This window comes from Conger conger, chromosome 9, assembly GCF_963514075.1.
Source record: "Conger conger chromosome 9, fConCon1.1, whole genome shotgun sequence".
Taxonomy (NCBI): Eukaryota; Metazoa; Chordata; class Actinopteri; order Anguilliformes; family Congridae; genus Conger; species Conger conger.
Window position 1 is genome coordinate 48,858,125 of NC_083768.1, and position 19,531 is coordinate 48,877,655.

Here is a 19,531-nt window from a genome sequence, read left to right on the forward strand (position 1 = left end):
GCTAAGACTTGGTCCCGAGACGCTGGCCCTGTAGATAAGGCTACGGCTGGGAAATGAGATCCACTCTTTATTCCAAAGTATTCGCCTGCAGATTGACTGACCCCTGGCTAGTTTGAGCGGCGCCCAAGCGTTAACACCAGTGCCGCTTCATACATATTTATTTCATTACCGCCGCATGTCACACACGGCTAGGATGTGTTGTGTGTCTGTATAATTAACGTTTTTAAATCGATTCAGATTGACAGATTGAATCAGGATGTGTTGTATGTCTGTATAATTAACGTTTTTAAATCGATTCAGATTGACAGATTGAATCAGGATGTGTTGTATGTCTGTATAATTAACGTTTTTAAATCGATTCAGATTGACAGATTGAATCACTCTTAGGATTTAAATGAAGAAAAATATTCTGTGAAACAGTAGTTGTTAAATATATTGTTTAAATGTATGTTATTATAGCACTGTTATTGTTTTTCTCAGTATTATTACCTGTTTTGGAATTGTGATTAGTGTAATTATACTTATATAATTATATAATAATTATATAATTATTATAATTATACATTTATATTTTGGCTATTATTTACATTAATTTATTTAGCTCATATAGATATTAATACTTAATAAAAACATGTTGTTTATATGGCGCCTACTATAAGTACGAATAATAAAAACTTAAATAAACTGTTAACTGTTTTACATTAAATAATATTTACAGAATATGCTGGGGCTTCTGGTAAATGTGTCAATCTTTTTGACAAACCCTAAAACAAGCACAGAAAGGAACTAATCTTTCGCTATTCTGTGCTTATTTCACGCTCAGTTAGTTACTGACTGCCATTTTGGTGATAAACATTTAATGTATCCTGACTGTTGCTGCATCCAGAATGGGGGCAGAATTGTACATTACACGGTTCGACTCAGTGGAAGATGCTGAGTCATAACCTTTCCCTGTCTGATTGCCAGAACAGAGCTTCCGACTTAGCAATTAGCATTCGCGGGCAGCCGTCATCTCGTTCTGCCTGAGCACGTGCTTTACCGGCAGCTTATCAGTTCCAATACGGATTTTTCTACTGCCTGCTCCTCATACATGGATGCTGTTCATAAAGGTCTCAGGTGAGAGGTATGGCAGTCCCATCCAGACTGCTTTCCCTCCAGTTTGGGTCCAGGTTTGGTTCAGACCCAGTCTCACCTGTCCCAGAGAGTGATTGATTAGTTTAGGCCTATAGTGGTCCCTGTAAATGTGGAATACAAATGTGTTGGCAGATTGGAGGGTGATGTTCTCAAGGTCCGATTGGTTCACCAAGGCCTAGTCCTGTGCACTGGGCCTTATAAATCTGTGCCACAGATGTGGTATCTTTCACTCGCTCAGAACAGCAGGTTTCACATGCACAGTTACACAATTTTTGTTGTTTTGGCTCTACTTGAGCACATTGGATTTGAAATAACACAATGAATAGGAGGTTAAATTAAAATTGTGCTGACTGTCAGCTTTAATTTGAGGGTATTTACATCTATGTGCAAGTGATACATCGTCCCCCCATCATTTTAATACATCTTCCCCCCATTTTAGGATAACTAAAGTAATGGGACGTAATGGGAAATAAAGTCAACATGTGATTGACTGGGCCAGCCAAGAACATTCCACTTTTTGGCCCTGAAAAACTTCCCTTGCTTTTGCAGTATGTTTTCGGTCATTGTCCTGTTGCAAGGTGAGGCGTCATCCAATGAGTTTCGAGGCATTTTGTTGGATCTGAGCGGACAAGATGTTTCTGTACACTTCAGAATTCATCCAGCAGTCACATCATCTGTGAAGACAAGTGAGCCAGCTCTAGTGGCAGCCATACATGCACAGGCCATAACACTACCTGTACCTGTTTTGTAGATGAGGGGGGTGCTTTGGATCATGTCTAGATCTTTTCATTCTCCGTGCTCTTTCCATCGTTTTGGTAGAGGTTAATACTCATCTCGTCTGTCTTTGGAACTAGTATTTTGAAATATTTTAAATGTACATTTTGTACAACTCTAACTTGCCATTTAACAGGTTATGATGGTGTATTCTTCTCTGTATGGTAGTCTTTGACACCTCTATCCCTACATCCAGGAGAGTGTTCCTGACAGTCACAAAAGGGGTTTTTCTTCACGATTGAAAGTATTTGTTGGTCATCCGCTACAGTGGTCTTCTGTGATCTACCAGGTTGCTTTTGCTGAGCTCACCAGTATATTCTTGCCTTATTGGCTTTCTTGTGCATGAACTACAGTAATGATGCAAAGACACTGGGCAAGACACAGCTGAGCAGCCAGTTGTCCCATTACCTTTGCTCCCCTGAAATTGATGGATGTAAAAACTGAAGCTTACTCTAGAGCTCAATATTTATGGAAAAACTGAAGCTTACTAGTCCTCAAATTAAAGCTGACAGCCTGCACTTTAAAGACAAGCTGAAATGGAAGTTAGAGCAGCACAACGTACGGGATATGACACATACACGAGTGAAACTGATCTTTCGGTGGAATTGATTTGACTGGCGTCAAATGAGGAGGGGGACGTCAAATGAGGATGCAAGCCGCTGTGTGAAAGGGATATCGATTGGAGGGAAATGGAAAATTGACAGACATCTGATAACATACATACGATGACAACATCTTGTCTTCTTTGGTGTGAAAATATTTATTTATGAATTTATAATATATATTTTATATATTATATAAGTATTACAATTTTAGAATTTTTTTGCTATATATAATCATTGTTTTGATTTTGAAGAATTGAATAAAAGTGAATATTTCAGCTTGTCTTTAACCTCATATTATTTTTTTTAAAATTTCAAATCCAATGTGTTGGACTACAAAGGCAAAACAACAAAAATGTTGTTAGTAGTGTCCCAATATTTTTGCTTTTAACTGCATGAGAAGCCATGCGTGCACGCTTCGTTGATTACAGATGTTATTATGTAAGCATACAAGTGCCTGTGATTGCCAGTACTTGCACTTGTTTGCATGTTTGTTTGCATGTTTTTGCTTATATATACCGTGACCTATATCTGATTCTGTGTCATGTGTGTGCCTTGTGTGCATTTGCTTGTGCATGTCCACGTATGTTTACTCGTGTGTGTGTGTGTGTGTGTGTGTGTGTGTGTGTGTGTGTGTGTGTGATCGCAAACCACTGAACACATTAACTTTAGGTAATGCTCCGTTGGTGAGAAATTGCTCATCAATGCAAAGCATTTCTCAGCCCTAAGTCTGCCCCGACGTCTCACTCCTCCCGTTTCACCACAAGGCGTGTGGCTAACAAGCAAGCTTCTAACAGTGAACTGAAACCCCACAACTGAACAACCACACCACTTCCTCCCTGACAGGAAGTGGTTAACGCATTGCCTGTTTTTGATAAAATGTCAGGAACTGGAGCGGTTGTCGGTTTGAGGAGCCCGTGTTGTGATGTCACTCTCGGGCTCGTTTACCTGTCCCGGTTACGGTGCGGGCGGTGAGGTGACCGTCTCTATGGCGCTGTTGCCAAGGGGCCCAGCTCGCAGCGGTGCCCACTCATCCACAGCTAGAGGGCCATCTCCGCTCACTGTTCTTAGCGAGTCTAACGGCTCACGCCTGAACGAGCGCTTTAACTGATCCGTGTTTTCTCTCTTCTCTTGCAGATATTTCCAGAATTTCGTACTACACAGGTGAGAGACCGGGATTGGGAGGGGGTTCATTTTTGTTTTGTGTTTTCTCAAGAGATTTGAAAAATAAGGGTGTATTTCATGCAATCTGCAATGCTGGGTCTGGTGATTAATATACAGTGTGGTGCGTAAATATTTGGACAGTGATGCAAATTTAGCTGTAAGTCCTACACGGTTCACTTTATACGGAAGGCTCACGTGCCTAGTTTTTGTCTTTTTGGGCTTTTCATATCATCCTGGTCAGGGAATTGGGCTCTGGGAGCAGGGTTCGGGACTTTTCAAAAAACCTACGTCACTGCTCTTTGTGAATGGCTTGTGGCCGTTTTAGATTCTTAAACCTGGAAGAGAAAGCTGCTGCATGTAGATCTTTAATGTCTAGACTTTACAGACTAGTCAGCTTTAATTTGAGTATATTTTTTGAGTGAACTATGTAGGAACCATTACATTTCTGTCACTGCCCAAATATTTCAGACCTCACTGTAGGTAATACTCACTCGCCTCAGGACTTTAAAAAGTTTAAATCACTGTGACAATGCATTTTAACAGCAGTAAAGCTCACTGTGTGTTAATGGATCACATTTGTCTAAAGGATTTTTAATATCTGGTTTTTGACTATTTCCCCAGTATGCGGGGTAGAGTACCATCTGTTTCTTGTTTCTGGTATCTGGGGGATATTTACAATAGCACTTCTTTCATGTTGATCCCAATCACGTCAGTTGACTACCACAAGAAAATAAGAATCGTTTGAGTAAACACAGCTACATTCCTTGCTTGAATTTGGGGGGTTGTGTCAGTTTGTCATTACTTTTGGTTTCAACCGTTCATTTAAATTAAGGTGAAAAAATTGCACCCTGGCTGTGTACAAGTTTTTTGTTACTGTAGCCTTTAGCCAGCCTCCCATTCTTCTTTTTGTATTCATAATACATCCAAAACATTTTTTTTTAAGATAAATATGTATATAATAAATATAGTTATGTTGTTATCTATTTGCCACAGTGATGGACATAAATATTCAGTGGCAGCGAGTGAGGATCCAATATGAATGGCAAGTGTGAGCCCTGTATTGAAACCTTAATAACCCCTGCAGTGGAAAAGCTTCTTTCCCCGCCGCCTGATTCGCAGTCAGTCTGTCATGTTCAGCTTATACGATTTTAATCTGTCTGAAGAAGCCCGCCGATGGGAGATTTCAGAGATTTTAGGTCACGGTGCTGCCTGGGAGAAGAAGGTGGTTATGGGCCAGTGAGGTATCATTCCTCTGTGGTCTAGCCAGTCCCTGAGCTGCATATTAAACCATAAAAAAGTGCAAGTTCAGGAAGAGGGAATACATGGGACCTGTACAGGTGTGTATGTGACCTAGGCTCTGACCAGGCTGCACATGCTGCTTATCTAAGTACATGCGTGTGTTCAGTTCCGACTACATGTGTTTTACTGTGCAGACTGTCCATTAACACTGTGCTGGTTTTATTTTATTTTAACAACAACAACAACTTTAATAGCATTTATAGAGGTGTAAAGTCTTGTTGGTGTTATAACGGCTTTGTTCAGCTGCTCTGTATTACTCAGCTCCTCTGTGCTTCTATACGCATGTGATTGGTAATAAGAACCACGTTAAGATCCTATCAGAGCTAAGGTGGAGTCCTTATGGAGATCATCTATATTTCCTGCCTGTCTGCGTTCGTATGAGGTGCTTGCTAATATCTAGTCAGCTGTGCGTTTGCCGTTGTACACAGAATAAGGTTAAAGCACTGTATCCGTGCGACTGCTGTGGAACTGTCACAGTTTTCATTGCCGTATTTACAGTTATGTCTGAAGCAACAAGCGCATTATCACGCTATATGCAATTGTAAAATCTCCTAAACCGAACAATAAAGTCAGATAGACGTGTGTGATACAGAGACGAATCATACGCGGGAACAGATGGTCACTCATTTCGGCGTGTAGGTTGTTTGCCCGTCAGAGCTTCGCCTGGCGGGCGGAGCGGGTGGTGTGGTTGGGTGGTAGGCCCGTGTTGCGCGGGTGAAGGGTTGAGATGCCACCTCCGTGGGGCTGTGCGGGTGGGGAGGCGCTGGTTTCCTGTGGGCGTTCAGGCGGATTCCTGGCCCTGCTGCAGTGATGATGGAACATGAGGAGGCTGAGCCGGCCTGGAAGCCCATCCAGGGCCCCCCTCAGAGGGAGGGGCCTGCGCTCAAGGACACAGCAGGCCGCTGGAGGGCGTGGGCAGCGGAGTGTGATGGGATGCTGTGTGTGTGTGAGTGTGTGTGCGAGTGAACGTGTGTGTGTGTTTGCGTGTGTTTGTGTGTGTTTGTATGTGTTTTGTGAGTGAGAGCACTTGTTTGTCTGAAATTGTGTATGGATGTGTTTATGTACTGTATGACATACAATGAGTGTGTTACAGACTCACAAGGACACGCACTCACTCACACACAGACACACAAGAACACGCACTCACTCACACACCTGCACATAGTCTCTCTCACTCACACAAGCACAGTCTCTATATCACACACACATGCACATTATCTCTCCCACACAGACACACAAACACACACCCACACAAGCACATTATCTCTCCCACACACAACACACACATATGTCCAAAGTCTCTCTCTTACACACAAACACACACATACATGTGCATTGTTTCACACAAACACAGACAATACACACGCACACGCACACGCACACGCACACACACACACACACACACACACACACACACACAATACACACACAAATATAGTCTCGCTCACACACACACATACAGACACACACATACAACACATACACACGCCCACGCAGCACACACAGACACACACACATAGCTGTGATCCCTCCTCCAGCTCAGTAAGTGAAAGGCACAGGCTACTGACTAATGTCTGAGTGGCAGCCAGGCCATCGTTCACATCCTCATACCCGACAGAGCTTGCGGATCCGCTCAACACCAGAGCTGTCAACGAGACACTTGAACGTGTTGCCCTTTAACGGATGAGAAAAACGGACTTGGAGGCATTCAGTATTGCACGGCGCTTGCGTGGGAAATTTCATACTTCATCCGCTTTACCCTATTTAAGCACGTCTCCTTTGAAGTTTTCCATTTCTAATTGACTCTAACAACCTTGCTGTTCGCCATTATGCAAGGTGCTCACCGCTTCTGTCAACATTAAATTCTCTGATACTTTCAGCCACGAGATAGAACTAGTCTAAGCCAGTACCATGCTAATTAGAGTTTCAAAGAGGCATTGCAGCATTACTTAAATGATTCATGAACAGCTGGAAACACGTTCTTCTCTCACGCCTAGCTCGAGCTGGTATCTGCCATCTTGAATGCACGCTGTATGAATAATAAAGAGGTGATATTTAGAGAAAGGTATTTTACAGGCTGCTGCCATTGCCTGGTGAATGTCGGAGGGCCAGAACCGCGTTGATATGGGATCCAGGTTCTGGGCTGGGTGGAGATGGTAAACGCTACAGAAGGCAGAGTCTCCGCGGCGTCCGCCCCTCCTCTGGTGCCATCTGTTGGGCCGAGGCAGGTGTTCTGCCGCACCACGGAGCTAACAAACACTTAAAACGCCACATAAATTTTCAGCAAAATGCAGTCTGAAATGACTCCAGTTCGAGCTTGAATGAAACTTTGCCAGTGGGGTGGGGTGGACACACTGGGTGTGTTTGCTCCACCTGCTGCCTCTTCACAAGCACGCACTTTTGTACAGATGATGTAGGGTTTGAGGAGTGTGTATATGTGTGGGGCACTGAGGGGGATCGCACTGAGTTTGTGACTACATTATTCCCTGAGGGAATACCACATAACAAAGGACACCCCTCTTTGTCTATGAAACAATGAGCGGCACAAATTTGTGCTAAGAAATATAGATCTTTGTAACTGGTAAATGTAAAATGTAAACACTTGATCTAAAGACAAGCTGATATCTTACATAAAATTGCAATACTTATGTATTTTCTCACCAGATTTTTTTTTCCACCCACTTCCTGGAAAATATGATTTTACGAGATTAGACGTCAACACGCACCAGTGGGAGTGTATGTCAATCAAATGCCTCTCAATTTTCCGTTCCCCACCAATCAATATCCCTTTCCCCCCGAAAGATCCATTTCAGTCATGTGTACATACGTCTTATTGCAGAACCTAGTGCTGCTCCTCCGTCTCACATCCTAACTTCTATTTCAGCTTGAGCTTAACAAAATTAAGGTTACTAGCTGAACAAAACAGTTGTAGGTAATGGTATAACATTGTAGTCAGGCACGCAACGTTTAAAAACATACTCAACACATGCAGTTATGTGCCCAGGGCCTTAAAATAGTATTTTGAATGGCTGCTGATGTAGACCAGTGACACAATTAGGCGACGGGCCTGGAAAACTTGGCATGTAGCCCATGGGGGAATTTCAATTCTTTTGAAACGGCCTTTTTATTGCTATGCTAAAAAAACTGACTGCAATTTCGGGGGGAAATTGAACGGTTATGAATATTGCACTGTTGGAAAAAAAAAAAACCCTCTCCCTGGATGCTTAGCAAATACATTCTGCACTTACGCCATTCCACCCTTTCTGTTATATCTCATGATGTCATGCGCGAATGCTACACGGAACCCGCGTAGCTGCCAGTGCGTTTGTGGCGCGCGTGTTAGCGCAGCCCCTTGGTATGTAAATGAGCGTGTCACGGAGGCGCTGGTGCGTGAAACGCTGGGCAGGACTGCAGGGTTTATTCAGAAGCACTCCGCAGTTCCCCGGGACACTGGGATAGCCTTTGTCTCCGCTCTTATTGTCTGCGACTGTGGCTCACTGTCGGGGCCTGCTTGAATGCCCATTGTCAATTCATTCTGAACTACTTTAATTTCAGAAGCTCTCGCACTGTGGTTTTCCTCTGGCGGTGAATCTGTACTAGACGTGTGTGCTAGACTTCATGTTCATGGCTGTACAACTGAATCTTTGTGAATTGCATAAATTCCACCCTGTTTTGTGGTTTGTTCTAATGACCTTGATATGTACTTTTTTGGACTTATTTGGATGAAAGGGTCTTGCTAAATAAAATTGAATGTAATAATGTACCCCGTCGTTTGATTCAAGCTAGTGTTCGATGTGTAGATATTAAATCTTAAAATGTAGTGTCTGTGTTGCCTTATTTTAACAGCTGTCATTTGGATCTTCATGAGGGCTTGAGGAGATGTGTTCAACCACAATGAAAGTGGTTAACAGAATGTCTTCCAAAATTTCACTCCAATGACTATTGAGAGGACTCGATAATAGACTTCACACCACAACTAGCTATTCATCTAGGCAGTCACTGTTCATTCACAGCTGCCCAGGGGTAAAATCACAATAAATGTCTGTTTAGAAGGACGTTTGTCATACTTGTGTGCTGCAGCCGGATTGATTAGCAAAATGTCTGTTTTGGAAGACAACATGCCATGCTTAATTTGACGAAGGAGCTTCAAGCTGCTGATAATGAGTTGTCTGATGTGGTGTGTGCTAAGTGTTGGCAGGGTCGCCCGGGCACGCTTGGGTTATGACGCTTTTTGCCTTTTTGTCTTGCCTGAAGTGTTTGAAATGGACGTCCCCTTGTCTCTGAGAGAAGAGGAACCTACAGATTTGTGTGGACGTTTTCTTGAACGCAGGTTGTGTGGCAGTAGGAAATGTTTGCAAACCAAAATAGCATAAGGGCTGAAGGCATCACTATACAAGCTGCTTTTGGTTGTAAAAGCCCAAATGCCCTTTACTTGACAGGTCATCAGAAATTTCTGTAAATATATCTTTTTAAATATATATTTTTTCCAAACAAAAACTGTCTTGGTCAATGGAAAACATACACTAAAGCTGAAACTTTATAAAAATCTCCAGGAGGTGAGCTATAATCTTTGGAAAGTGAACTTCTTATTTATGGATATCACCCAAACTTCTCATTTATGGATATCACCCAAACCCTCCTTTACTCTGTTCCAGTCAACCCTCTTGATTCTTCAAACCGCACTTCTCGAAAAAGCCCATTTTCTCCACCTCATTAACATTTATACGGTTTTATTCATGGTGAAATATTCATTAACGTGCATATAATTCGTGCTATACTCTGGGCATTCCCTCTCAAGTGGAAAACATCATGTATTTATATCAAAAACAAGCGCCAGATCCCGTTCCTCTTGAATTATTTACCATGGTGCCTTGGATTCCTATAAGCTCTAAGTAACGCTGGACCAAGACCCAGCATGGGGAGGCTGAAGCCACTCGCCCGTCATCCATCCTCTGTTGAGCAGCGATAGCACCACATCATAAATGTAGCAGCGGGAATGACACAGCGTTATCGCCTCCCAGGCTCAATGCATCATTAATCCTGTGGGAGGAGATGTGAAGTATATTTATACTGCCTGGTATAGCTGCCCGGTGCTTGTGTGTGGGCTGATGGTAGAGCACACACTCGCATTGCAAAGCAAAAATGTAACGGCACATACGACCGTCGTCTTAGTGGTTCTCTGGGATGCACCAAGCTGACCGCAAATATGAATGAGGTTTTGGTTGCCTGGCGTAGGTACATTATGTCAGAGTGAACAACAAGTAACCCTTTTGTCCACTTTTGTGAACCAGTGGTAAATTGTATTATGTTTCCTGTAGTCTGTGAACACTTAATGTTATGTTCGAGCACTGTGGTTGAGTACATACATAAACTTTAAACAGTTTAGATGGTTTTGGTAGCTTTTAGTGTTGAATGATCTGTACAGGTCACAAGAATATCAGAATAAATCAAATGTTTCACTTTCTGGTGGTAAAATAGCTGTAGTTCCCTCTGTATCTGTATCTGCCAAATGCCATTAATGCAATGTATCAATTGAAATATATTATAGCATTTGAAACTTTTTTTTTTTCTGTTTCAGTACTGATATGTGAGAATCATCTAGGCTACAACATACTGCATACAATACATAGAAAATAGGATAACCTGCGCAGAGTAGCTAAATTATTTAAACTAACCTATAATTTAGTGGTTGCATTTGCCCTAGTAAATCTGTTTACGTATAACTGTATTACGTTATACTGAAAGTGGCGCCTTTTCTGCCTGTTTACATTACAATTACAGTTGCAATGTGAATCATTATTCCACACTCACATTTTGACCAAACTGTTCCGCCTTGTCTGTAAAAGCCATACAACGTGTCGCCTGGTTCTTAAAACATAAAAAATAAAACGGGGGTCATAAGTTTGTTTAGTCTGGTCTTGTTGTTTGACACTCATTTGCTCAGTGTATTTAGGAAACAAGGGAAAACGACCTCCGTGTTGGGGTCAGTGGATTTGTAACACGCACTCTCACACTCGTGAGGCTGTTTTGACTGGTAGTTTCCGAGCTGCAACAATAAAAAGCATGTGTGTATAAACACACAGCACGAGTAATTGCTGGTTTTATCATGCTTGTTGAAGTCAGCCGATGTGGAGTGTGAACTTTTAACATCGCCCTGTAAAAGGTCAGCAGTGGGTCCAATCCACACCCCCTCAGAGTTCTAACTACAGTATGAATGCTCACACGCGTGAACAGGCTCTGCGTTATTTAACTAATAAGAGGAACGCACACCCTAAATTATATAACATAGTGCTTCTGGAATCAAGAGTATACTGCTTGTCAATATGGTTCTGATTCACTAATGGTACATGTATTTATGTATTTATATGCATAACTAATTGCATTATTACTAAATCTGCTGTTAATACATTTTGTGATTCAGTTCACATCTCTTCAGCATGTTTCAACTATGATGGAGCTTCTGAAAGAGAATCCCTGATGAAGGTACAGATGTACCCAAATCCAAATCTCTCAAAATCTTTGAGAGAGAACTTGGTGAGAACGAGAGAGGGAGACTGTAGTGTTATGTAGAACTACTGCTCTGCAGTCCTAAATAACACGACTACATAATTAGTAATTAGGGGCCGCCGTTGGGCGCTGATGGAATGCTTACATTCCCGTTGCGTAAGGCGCTGGCTGTTCTCAGCGCTCTTGCCTCTGCGGTAACTACGCGACCCGTCGGCCGTGGCAACGGCGGGTTTTCCAGGGAGCGCTGAGCCGCCGTTAATGTTCCCTGGCAGGAGGAAGTCAATCGTTTTTCAAAGGTGAAACGCACCGCAGTGGAGAGGACACGGATTACTAATGTCTGAAGCCGTCTAATCAACACGCCGCATTGATCCCCGGCAGAGCCTGCCGCCCGGGCCCTTACTCGCCAGTCTTCGCATTGTAGCCTCTTTTTTTTTTCTTCTTCCCCCCACCCTCTTGCTCTTGCGTGAGTCTTGGCACTCTGGCGCTGTTCTCCGTGGGGGGGGAGTGCCAGAGGCAGAGGGAGGTGGCGTGGGGGTAGAGGGGAGGGGTGAGTGCCAGAGGCAGGAGGAGGTGCTGGGGGGTAGAGGGCTGGGGGTAGCGGGGAGGGGTGAGTGCCAGAGGCAGGGGAAGGTGGTGGGGGGCAGTGGGGTTGGGGTAGTGGGGAGGGAGGAGTGCCAGAGGCAGGAGGTGGTGGTGGGGGGGTAGTGGGGTGGGAGGAGTGCCAGAGGCAGGAGGTGGTGGTGGGGGGTAGTGGGGTTGGGGTAGTGGGGAGGGGGGAGTGCCAGAGGCAGGGGGAGGTGGTGGGGGGGTAGTGGGGTGGGAGGAGTGCCAGAGGCAGGAGGTGGTGGTGGTGGGGGGTATGGCGGTTGTTGGTGTTGCGCTGTGTGACCCGGGTCAGCTGTGATTTGCAGCCCCGCCTGGCTGGAGACAAGCACTGCGCGTTTGTAAACACAGGCTGGGTGAATTGGAGCAGGGGCCGAGATTAGCATATTAATAAGAGCCCTTCTCTAATAATCCCTCCTCCCCCTCTCCCTCTTCTCTACCCCCTCCGCTCTCCCCTACCTTTTTCACCACCCTCTGAAAGGAACACATGCACTCTCCCTCTCACACATCCACACTGTTGCTCTCTTTCTCTCGCTCTCTCTCTCTCTCTCTCTGAGTCACACGCACACACTATCCCCCTCTCCTGACAGCCCACTCGGGTGAGATTCCCGCAGCAGCTGTTTGCTGTGGATACAGAATTGAAGGCAAAGGAAAACGTTCTGGGAGGATTCTGCTCTCTGAGATTTTTTTGTCATTGTGTCTTGGCTTCCACTCGCTGACCTGGATTAGTGTGGACCCGCTCATTGCTCGGATGCTTTCTACAGGATCTCCTCTGCTAGATTTCCTGGGCGCACCACATCGGATCACAGGGAATCGCACGGAGAACTTCTGAGGGGACATTCTCTCCTTTCTTCCTTGCGTTTGGGGTCTGCCCTGCCCCGGGGCAGCTGCCATTGCCTGCGGTGCGGAGGTGAAGAAGCCCTCTCAGGGCTGCTGTAGTCCTCTCCCAGGGCGCCCCCCTAATCTCCTCTCCCCTCCTCCCCCCTGTCCTGAGCCGGGTGTGTGCTGGGCGGGTCAGAGGCCGGGGGCTCCGGGACCCCGGGGGCAGGGGGGCAGAGGCTGGCCCCTATGCGGGGTGGCGCAGCAGGGCTAGCAGCTGCCCCGCCACTGGCCCGGTCCCGTCCGCATGGAGAGGAGCGGCTGCAGCCCTTTCCCCGCGTGCTGGGCTCGAGGTACACGCCTGCCCGCGTCTCCGCCGTTCTCTTCACCGCACACCTCTTCCTCGCCTCCTCTTCATCACCGTCTTCCTCGCCTCGCCTTCATCGCCCTCCTCTTCATCGCTCCGGCGTGTGTGTGTAGCAGCCCCGTGTCGGTGCGTGCCCGTCGGTGCGTCCACTGCGTAGCCATCGGTATCTGCTCTCCACTGCAGCCAGCGGGGACGACTCGTCCCTGTCGGGCACGCCCTTCCCCCTCCGTCCGCCTGCCTACTTCCACTGTGACAGGTCCAGAGGCATCGTCAGGGCGGTCATTAACACTCATCTCTGTCTGCCTTGACGAGGCGGCACTTTGTATCGGCGAAGTTGAATTATTAGGGGGGTGTGTATCTCATTCGCAGCGGAGCGATGAGATTCACGCCCTCGCTGCGATAAGCGATTCGTTCCGATAACCACGGCAGTGACAGGCACTCTGACGGCAGGTTCTCTCCCTTCCCCGGGGGGGGCGGAGGAGTGGAGCGAACGAGAGGAGCGAGGGAGGAGCTCAGAGGCGGCGGTCCCCAGCAGCAGGTGCGCGGTTATGTAATTACGCACCTGTTCCGGAATCACAAAAGCCTCCCACCACGAAGGACACATCTTACAGAACGGCCCCGACACTGTCTCCAGGCGACAGGGTGGGGTGCGGTTGTGGTTTTGGATGTAGCTAGGCCCAATGAGGGGGCAGGTTTCCAGGGGAGGTGGACACACAGCCTTCGGGGAGTCGCTCCCTGGGTGTTGTCAGGGGAGACGGGCGCTGACGAGGCTTGAGACTGACCACAACACCCAGAACAACGCTATTGTTAGGAGCAGTGAGGTGTTAATGTCTTCAGAAGCATTTATGCAGTATCTTCTCAGCCTCTCTGCATGTCAGCCGTGCTCATTACAGAGAAATACAGACCCAGTGAGTAGCAACAGTAAGGGGTTTTTATGTGTTGGATGTGTTTTGGGATGTACTACTGGAAAATGTGTAGTTTAGAATAGTAAAGTTTCTTCATATTCTATAGTGCATCATTTCATGCTTGAAAAGTCTTTGCAAATTCAATTGGAAAGCATTGTTGAGTACAACTATGTCACTTTTTAATGTTTAGAATTAATCGGTTTGTAGTTGTTCACCCATTCTGTGGCTGAGGTCGTAACATGATGAATAGCATTCCTACTGTGTGTTGCAAGGATATTTATTTATTTTACAAACAAATGTTTCAGGGAACATTAATTCAAAACTCTCAATACCTAGAGTGTAATCATAACATCTAATAGCTGAATATATTGCACGGTATCCCATTTTACTGCGTTTGGCGCACAGTTCAGTTGAGAACTTGGTTGTTACGTTTTAGGCGAGGGTTAATCCCCTCCACAGAGCGCGTGCTAGGGTGAGAAGCTGGAGTCCACTGGAGAGGTCCCGGCAGCCTGCCGGCTCCCGATCGCCATTCATCCAGATGACCCCGCTACGCGTGTTTAGCTAGCATTAGCGCATTTCTCTCTTTCTTCATAACCCTGAGCGAGCCTCACTCCCATGTGCTCGCGGTGTGTGGGAAATCGCCCTGGACAATCGGCCCCGGGAGTTGGCGGTCTCTCAGGGATACGGAGGGGGTGGGGTGTGTGGTTTTGTAAGGGAACGGACAGCGAGGTGCCTGCTAATTGGTACCAAAAGTGCCAGCTCTCACTCTCCACTGTGAATGGACATCATTATCACTTGCTGAGCAATGATGTCATCGCTGTTATGTATCTATTTTACTACCTATATGTTAGATACTGTATATGTTTATATGTCTTCAGCATTGGTTTTACAGTCAGGTATTGATGTCAAATCCCATTAAAAGCACTTGAGCAGGTCCACCTTGGGCCACAGCTTGGGTGGCGCATCAGACGGAATCAGTTTTCCGGGGTTTATGTGAAAATCTCTGACTTCCGCCGCAGAAGGTTGAACCTCATTTTAAACTCCAAACGGATAACTGCATTAGTTTGTGGGCATTGCAGACCTGAGGAGCTGTTGAGCCGTCTCTCTTTCCTCAGTTTTTCTGCCTACAGAGGGAACATTGATGCCCGGAGCGGGGGATCGTTTCTCCTGCTCGCATCCGCCCTTTCACGGGGAGGGCTATAGATTTACCGAAACGTCTGGAGATATATCCCCTTTTCTCGGCATCATTTTCTGGAGGGACCTATCCGCTTCCTGCTATTGGCACTATTTACCACCAGGCTATTTTTCAGATTCATTCAATATCTACCTGCACTCATATTACTCACCCCCCCCCCCCCATGCTAGGACACCTGTAAGTCCGCTGTGGGTGTCCTCCCTGACCCCCTGCAGATATTCTGTAGATCTGAAATGGGTTGGTCTGCACTGCCCTAGAGTTGGCCGAGTATCGTCAGAGAGTCGCACCAATGGTTCGAGTTCACAGAGAATCGTCACGGTTGGCTGGACCAGGGGTATGTTTCACATGAATGGCTTCAGAGATTGGTCACATATATTGTGTGTAAGGTACCAGGTGGCAGCCAACTGTGCTCATTGCTATTTTGATCGAGTTGTTTCATTTATCAAAGCTTGTTCGCTTTCAGAATCTACAGTAGTTTGAAGGATACCAACCTGCAGCTATTGTATTTATAAATTATCAACATGATGTTTGACCTTTGCTGATCTATATAATTTAGGTAGACTGCAGCCAGTGGCGTAGTAATGTTATGGCTTATGCTGTATATCTTTGCAGGATGAGTATCCTGACCAGAGTTTATTGGGACAACCTAAACAAAGCCTGAACAAAGCCCTCACTGTGTCAACCTAAACACTGCCCTCACCCCTCACATCATATTTAAAGGGGCAGTTCACCCACTTATTCTGAGTACTGAGTATTGCCCCAGAACACTGGTGCGCTTCCGCGGAAACTTCTGTTTGCGTAGACACAGTTGCTGAGTTCCCACTGTAGAATAAATAATTCTTGATTATAATGAGCTTTTTTGAGCTCTGTTGATGTTCCAAAGTAACTGTGGCATTATATTTGGAAAGAGACTTTTAAGTTTACATAAGTTTTTATTATGTCAATTGTTGCCTCATTGATTATCAGAAAAGATTAGGTCCATAGAGGTCCATTATATCACAGCGAACTGCATCTAAACAAGTTGTCAAATCAATAAAATTTGTAATATCTCAAACTATCTGGATGGACAGATATTATTCTGCCTGGTGGAAACATACTTAATTTCATTTGTGGGTGACCTGCCCCTTTAAGAAAGTGCTCTTCATCTTTGAAAGCAGTCCTTTTCACTGCTTGGTGGAGACTAGTTATGCTGTTATACTTCTTCTCAAAGACTGAGTGTAAAGTGAAGTGAAGCACAGCACTTCCAACACGCTGAGGCGCCGCAGTGCTGGGTCTTACTGTACCAGTGCAGCTTTCCTCAACCTAAGCCGCCCTGCAGGACCTGATCCTGTCTGCCGATTGTGTAAATCCGCTTAAAATGGCTTCCATTGTGAGGAATTAGACCCCCCTCCCCCATTTCAATGGCAGGAGAAGACCCATTCTCCCATACCAGCTGTGTGAGAGTGCCCGTGTGTGCGTGTGTGAGTGCGTGAGTGTGTGTGCATGTGTGCGTGCATGTGTGAGAGACGGTATGTGTGTGTGTTTGCGTGCATGTGTGAGAGAGTATGTGTGTGTGTGTGTGTGTGTGCGTGCGTGCGTGCGTGCGTGCGTGCGTGCGTGCGTGCGTGCGTGCGTGAGAAAGCGTGAGTGTGTGCCAGGCTGGTAGGTGTACCAATTAGAGCGTTTTAGCGCTGCAGAGAGCCCTGCGCCAGGTTGAGGGCGAGAGGCTGCTGGCTCTGAACGACTCTCAAGCACTCTTTTGTTGAGGGCTGAATGCTGAGCACAGTAGCAGCATTAGTCATCAAAGTTGACATAATCACAACCTGTTGGTGAGAAATAACAATTTGGCCACGTGATGGAGCATTTTCACTGTTCCAACTTCACACTGAGAAGAGAAAACACTGTTCTTTTCAGTGCTCTATTCCTCCATTAGCAGCCAGACCAACCGTGCCTTTCACAGAAAGAATGTTCTGGAAGGGAATGGCAGGGGTAGAGCACAGTAGAATTATCACCATGTCAGGGTACTTTCAGCGATCAAGCTCCACCTCGCTCACTGATTTACAGGTCTACCAGAGGGTCATCCGATTCTTTTTAAAAGCCTCCACTGGACGAAACATGAACTCAATGCAGAGGCTGAGAAACTGAGCCTCTCCTTTGTTTCTCGTTTCAGAACGGCTGACTTTTTTTGTAGCTTGCTCTTATAAGGCTGTGGCCGTTTGTAAAAATAAACAGACCAATGCAGTGTACTGTCGGATTGCTGGCTCTCTGACTCAAAGGTCTGCCGGCTGAAAGCCTTGGCTTCAAATCAAATCATTGACTGTTGAACCACACCCCTCAGCACTGAAAACGGTAAACTACCTTTTGTTGTTAATTTTTTCATTTTTTTGTAGTTCAAGTTGCCTTTAGGCTGGTCGTAGGGGTAGAAGGAGCAGGACCGGCCCCTCCTGGCAGATCGGCATATCAAATGAGATTAGGCTGGGACCGATCCACACATGCCTGGCTACATGGCCCATGCTGTGCATTAGGCCAGGGGTGGCACGGTATGTGGTGAGACCTGCCAGGTCCCGGCCTAGCAGGTCAGCACTGTGCCAATCTCTCCTGTCACTGCGGTAACAGTGTTCCCCCGCCTCCAAGCCTCTTGGCTTGCATTGAACCCGTTTTTTCTTTGACCTTCTAGTAAACTGTTGTGCTTATGTGGGTGGACTAATGGGTAGGGAAGTACGATTGTTGCCAGGTTGTGGAAGGTTCAGTTCCCTGTTGGAGTGCATCCATTTTGCCCTTGAGTAAGGTACCATATTGTTCAGCTGCATATTTTTAGCACTATTTCTACCATGTTACAACAATTCTACCAAGGTCTATGAAAATTGTTGTTTTCAAGACGTGGTGGAAATGCATCAGTTTTTTGAAGTCTAATAACAGGCAGTGGTGTTATTTTGTGATATTGTGGTATTGTCGTTATCCCCCATCCCCTCTGACCCTCTGCTTCTGTCTCCCGGGCACAGCCGGAGCTGGGCCGAGCCCGCGCCGGAGATGCCTGTGCTTCTCACGGAGGCCTCGGCGGCCCTGAGCTCAGGGCCGTCGTTACGTCACTCAGCGGTCAGCTGGTGGCCTGGGGAGGGAGGGTAACCCTTTGCGTCCTGTTACTCAGGGTCGCCTAGCCGGGTCGCTACTCGTGCTGTTGGCGACAGTCAAGCCACGGCTTTGTCTCCAACTCGTTTCAGACTGGGAGATGTTGATCTCGCAGAGCACGGCGGTGAGCGCTCTGTACTGAAGGGGGTGTTAAGAGACCCGACGCGTGTTCACTGTTCACTGCTCTCAGGATTCACGACTGGGGCATTTCTGAAGTGAAATGACATCGGAATTGGCTTCCGTGGGGCCTCTGGGTATTTCTACAGGGAAGGTTCGGAAGCGTCATACCCTGCAGGAATGAAATGGGTTGTCTATTTAAAAGCTCAACGCTTCCTCTCAGGGTTGGCTAAGCTCTCGCCATAACGTGTTCAGACAGGCGTTCTGCGTAACTGACCACTGCCTGGGGAATAGCGGGTTTTGGGCTGGAAGCTGTTGAGAAAGCTGGCATCAATGCATTTTTTCTGCTGCTAGACCTCGTATGCGTCTCTCCTTTGGCATTTCCCAGGTGATGCAAGGGTCTGCCATTGGCTGACTCGCCTGGCAATCTCGCTGCCAGCTTCCAATCAGATACAATGTGGGTGGGCTCGGGCCTCCTCATACATAAAGAGCAACCGACCTTACCTTTGTCTTCTACATGAGCATTTTGCGATGAGATATCATTTTTATACTCTGAATGGTAATATTACAGTACTATATACAATACTAATACATGTGTAATACTAATATATTATTAAAACATGTTAAGTATATATACAACAATATTTCAAACTCGGTTTTCTATTCATTGAAATTCTGTATCCAATCAAATTCTCAAATCAGTGGACCCATGCTACAACAATCTATGGAAATGAGTTGAGAAACATTTGTCGTGAAAGGTTATTGTCTGTTTATTTTTGGGTGCTACTGGGGATAACACCACATCTACAGGTAGTGCTCAAAGCAGAACCTACATTGCGTGCAGAGATGAGTTTTGGTTACTTTACTCTATACTACAGCCTAAAATGGTGCTCCAACGAACACTTGTACTAATTATAGGTGCCTTCTTCCTAGTAGC

General features: G+C 45.9%; 1 protein-coding gene across 1 annotated transcript in view; it reads left to right on the forward strand.

Moving 5' to 3' along the window:
• Window positions 1-19,531, forward strand: part of LOC133136965 (focal adhesion kinase 1) — a 115,597-nt gene that overhangs the window by 7,638 nt on the left and 88,428 nt on the right. The window contains exon 2 of the mRNA XM_061254865.1: window positions 3,648-3,674. Within this exon, the coding sequence (XP_061110849.1) occupies window positions 3,648-3,674 (27 nt within the window). The remainder of the gene's footprint in view (window positions 1-3,647; window positions 3,675-19,531) is intronic.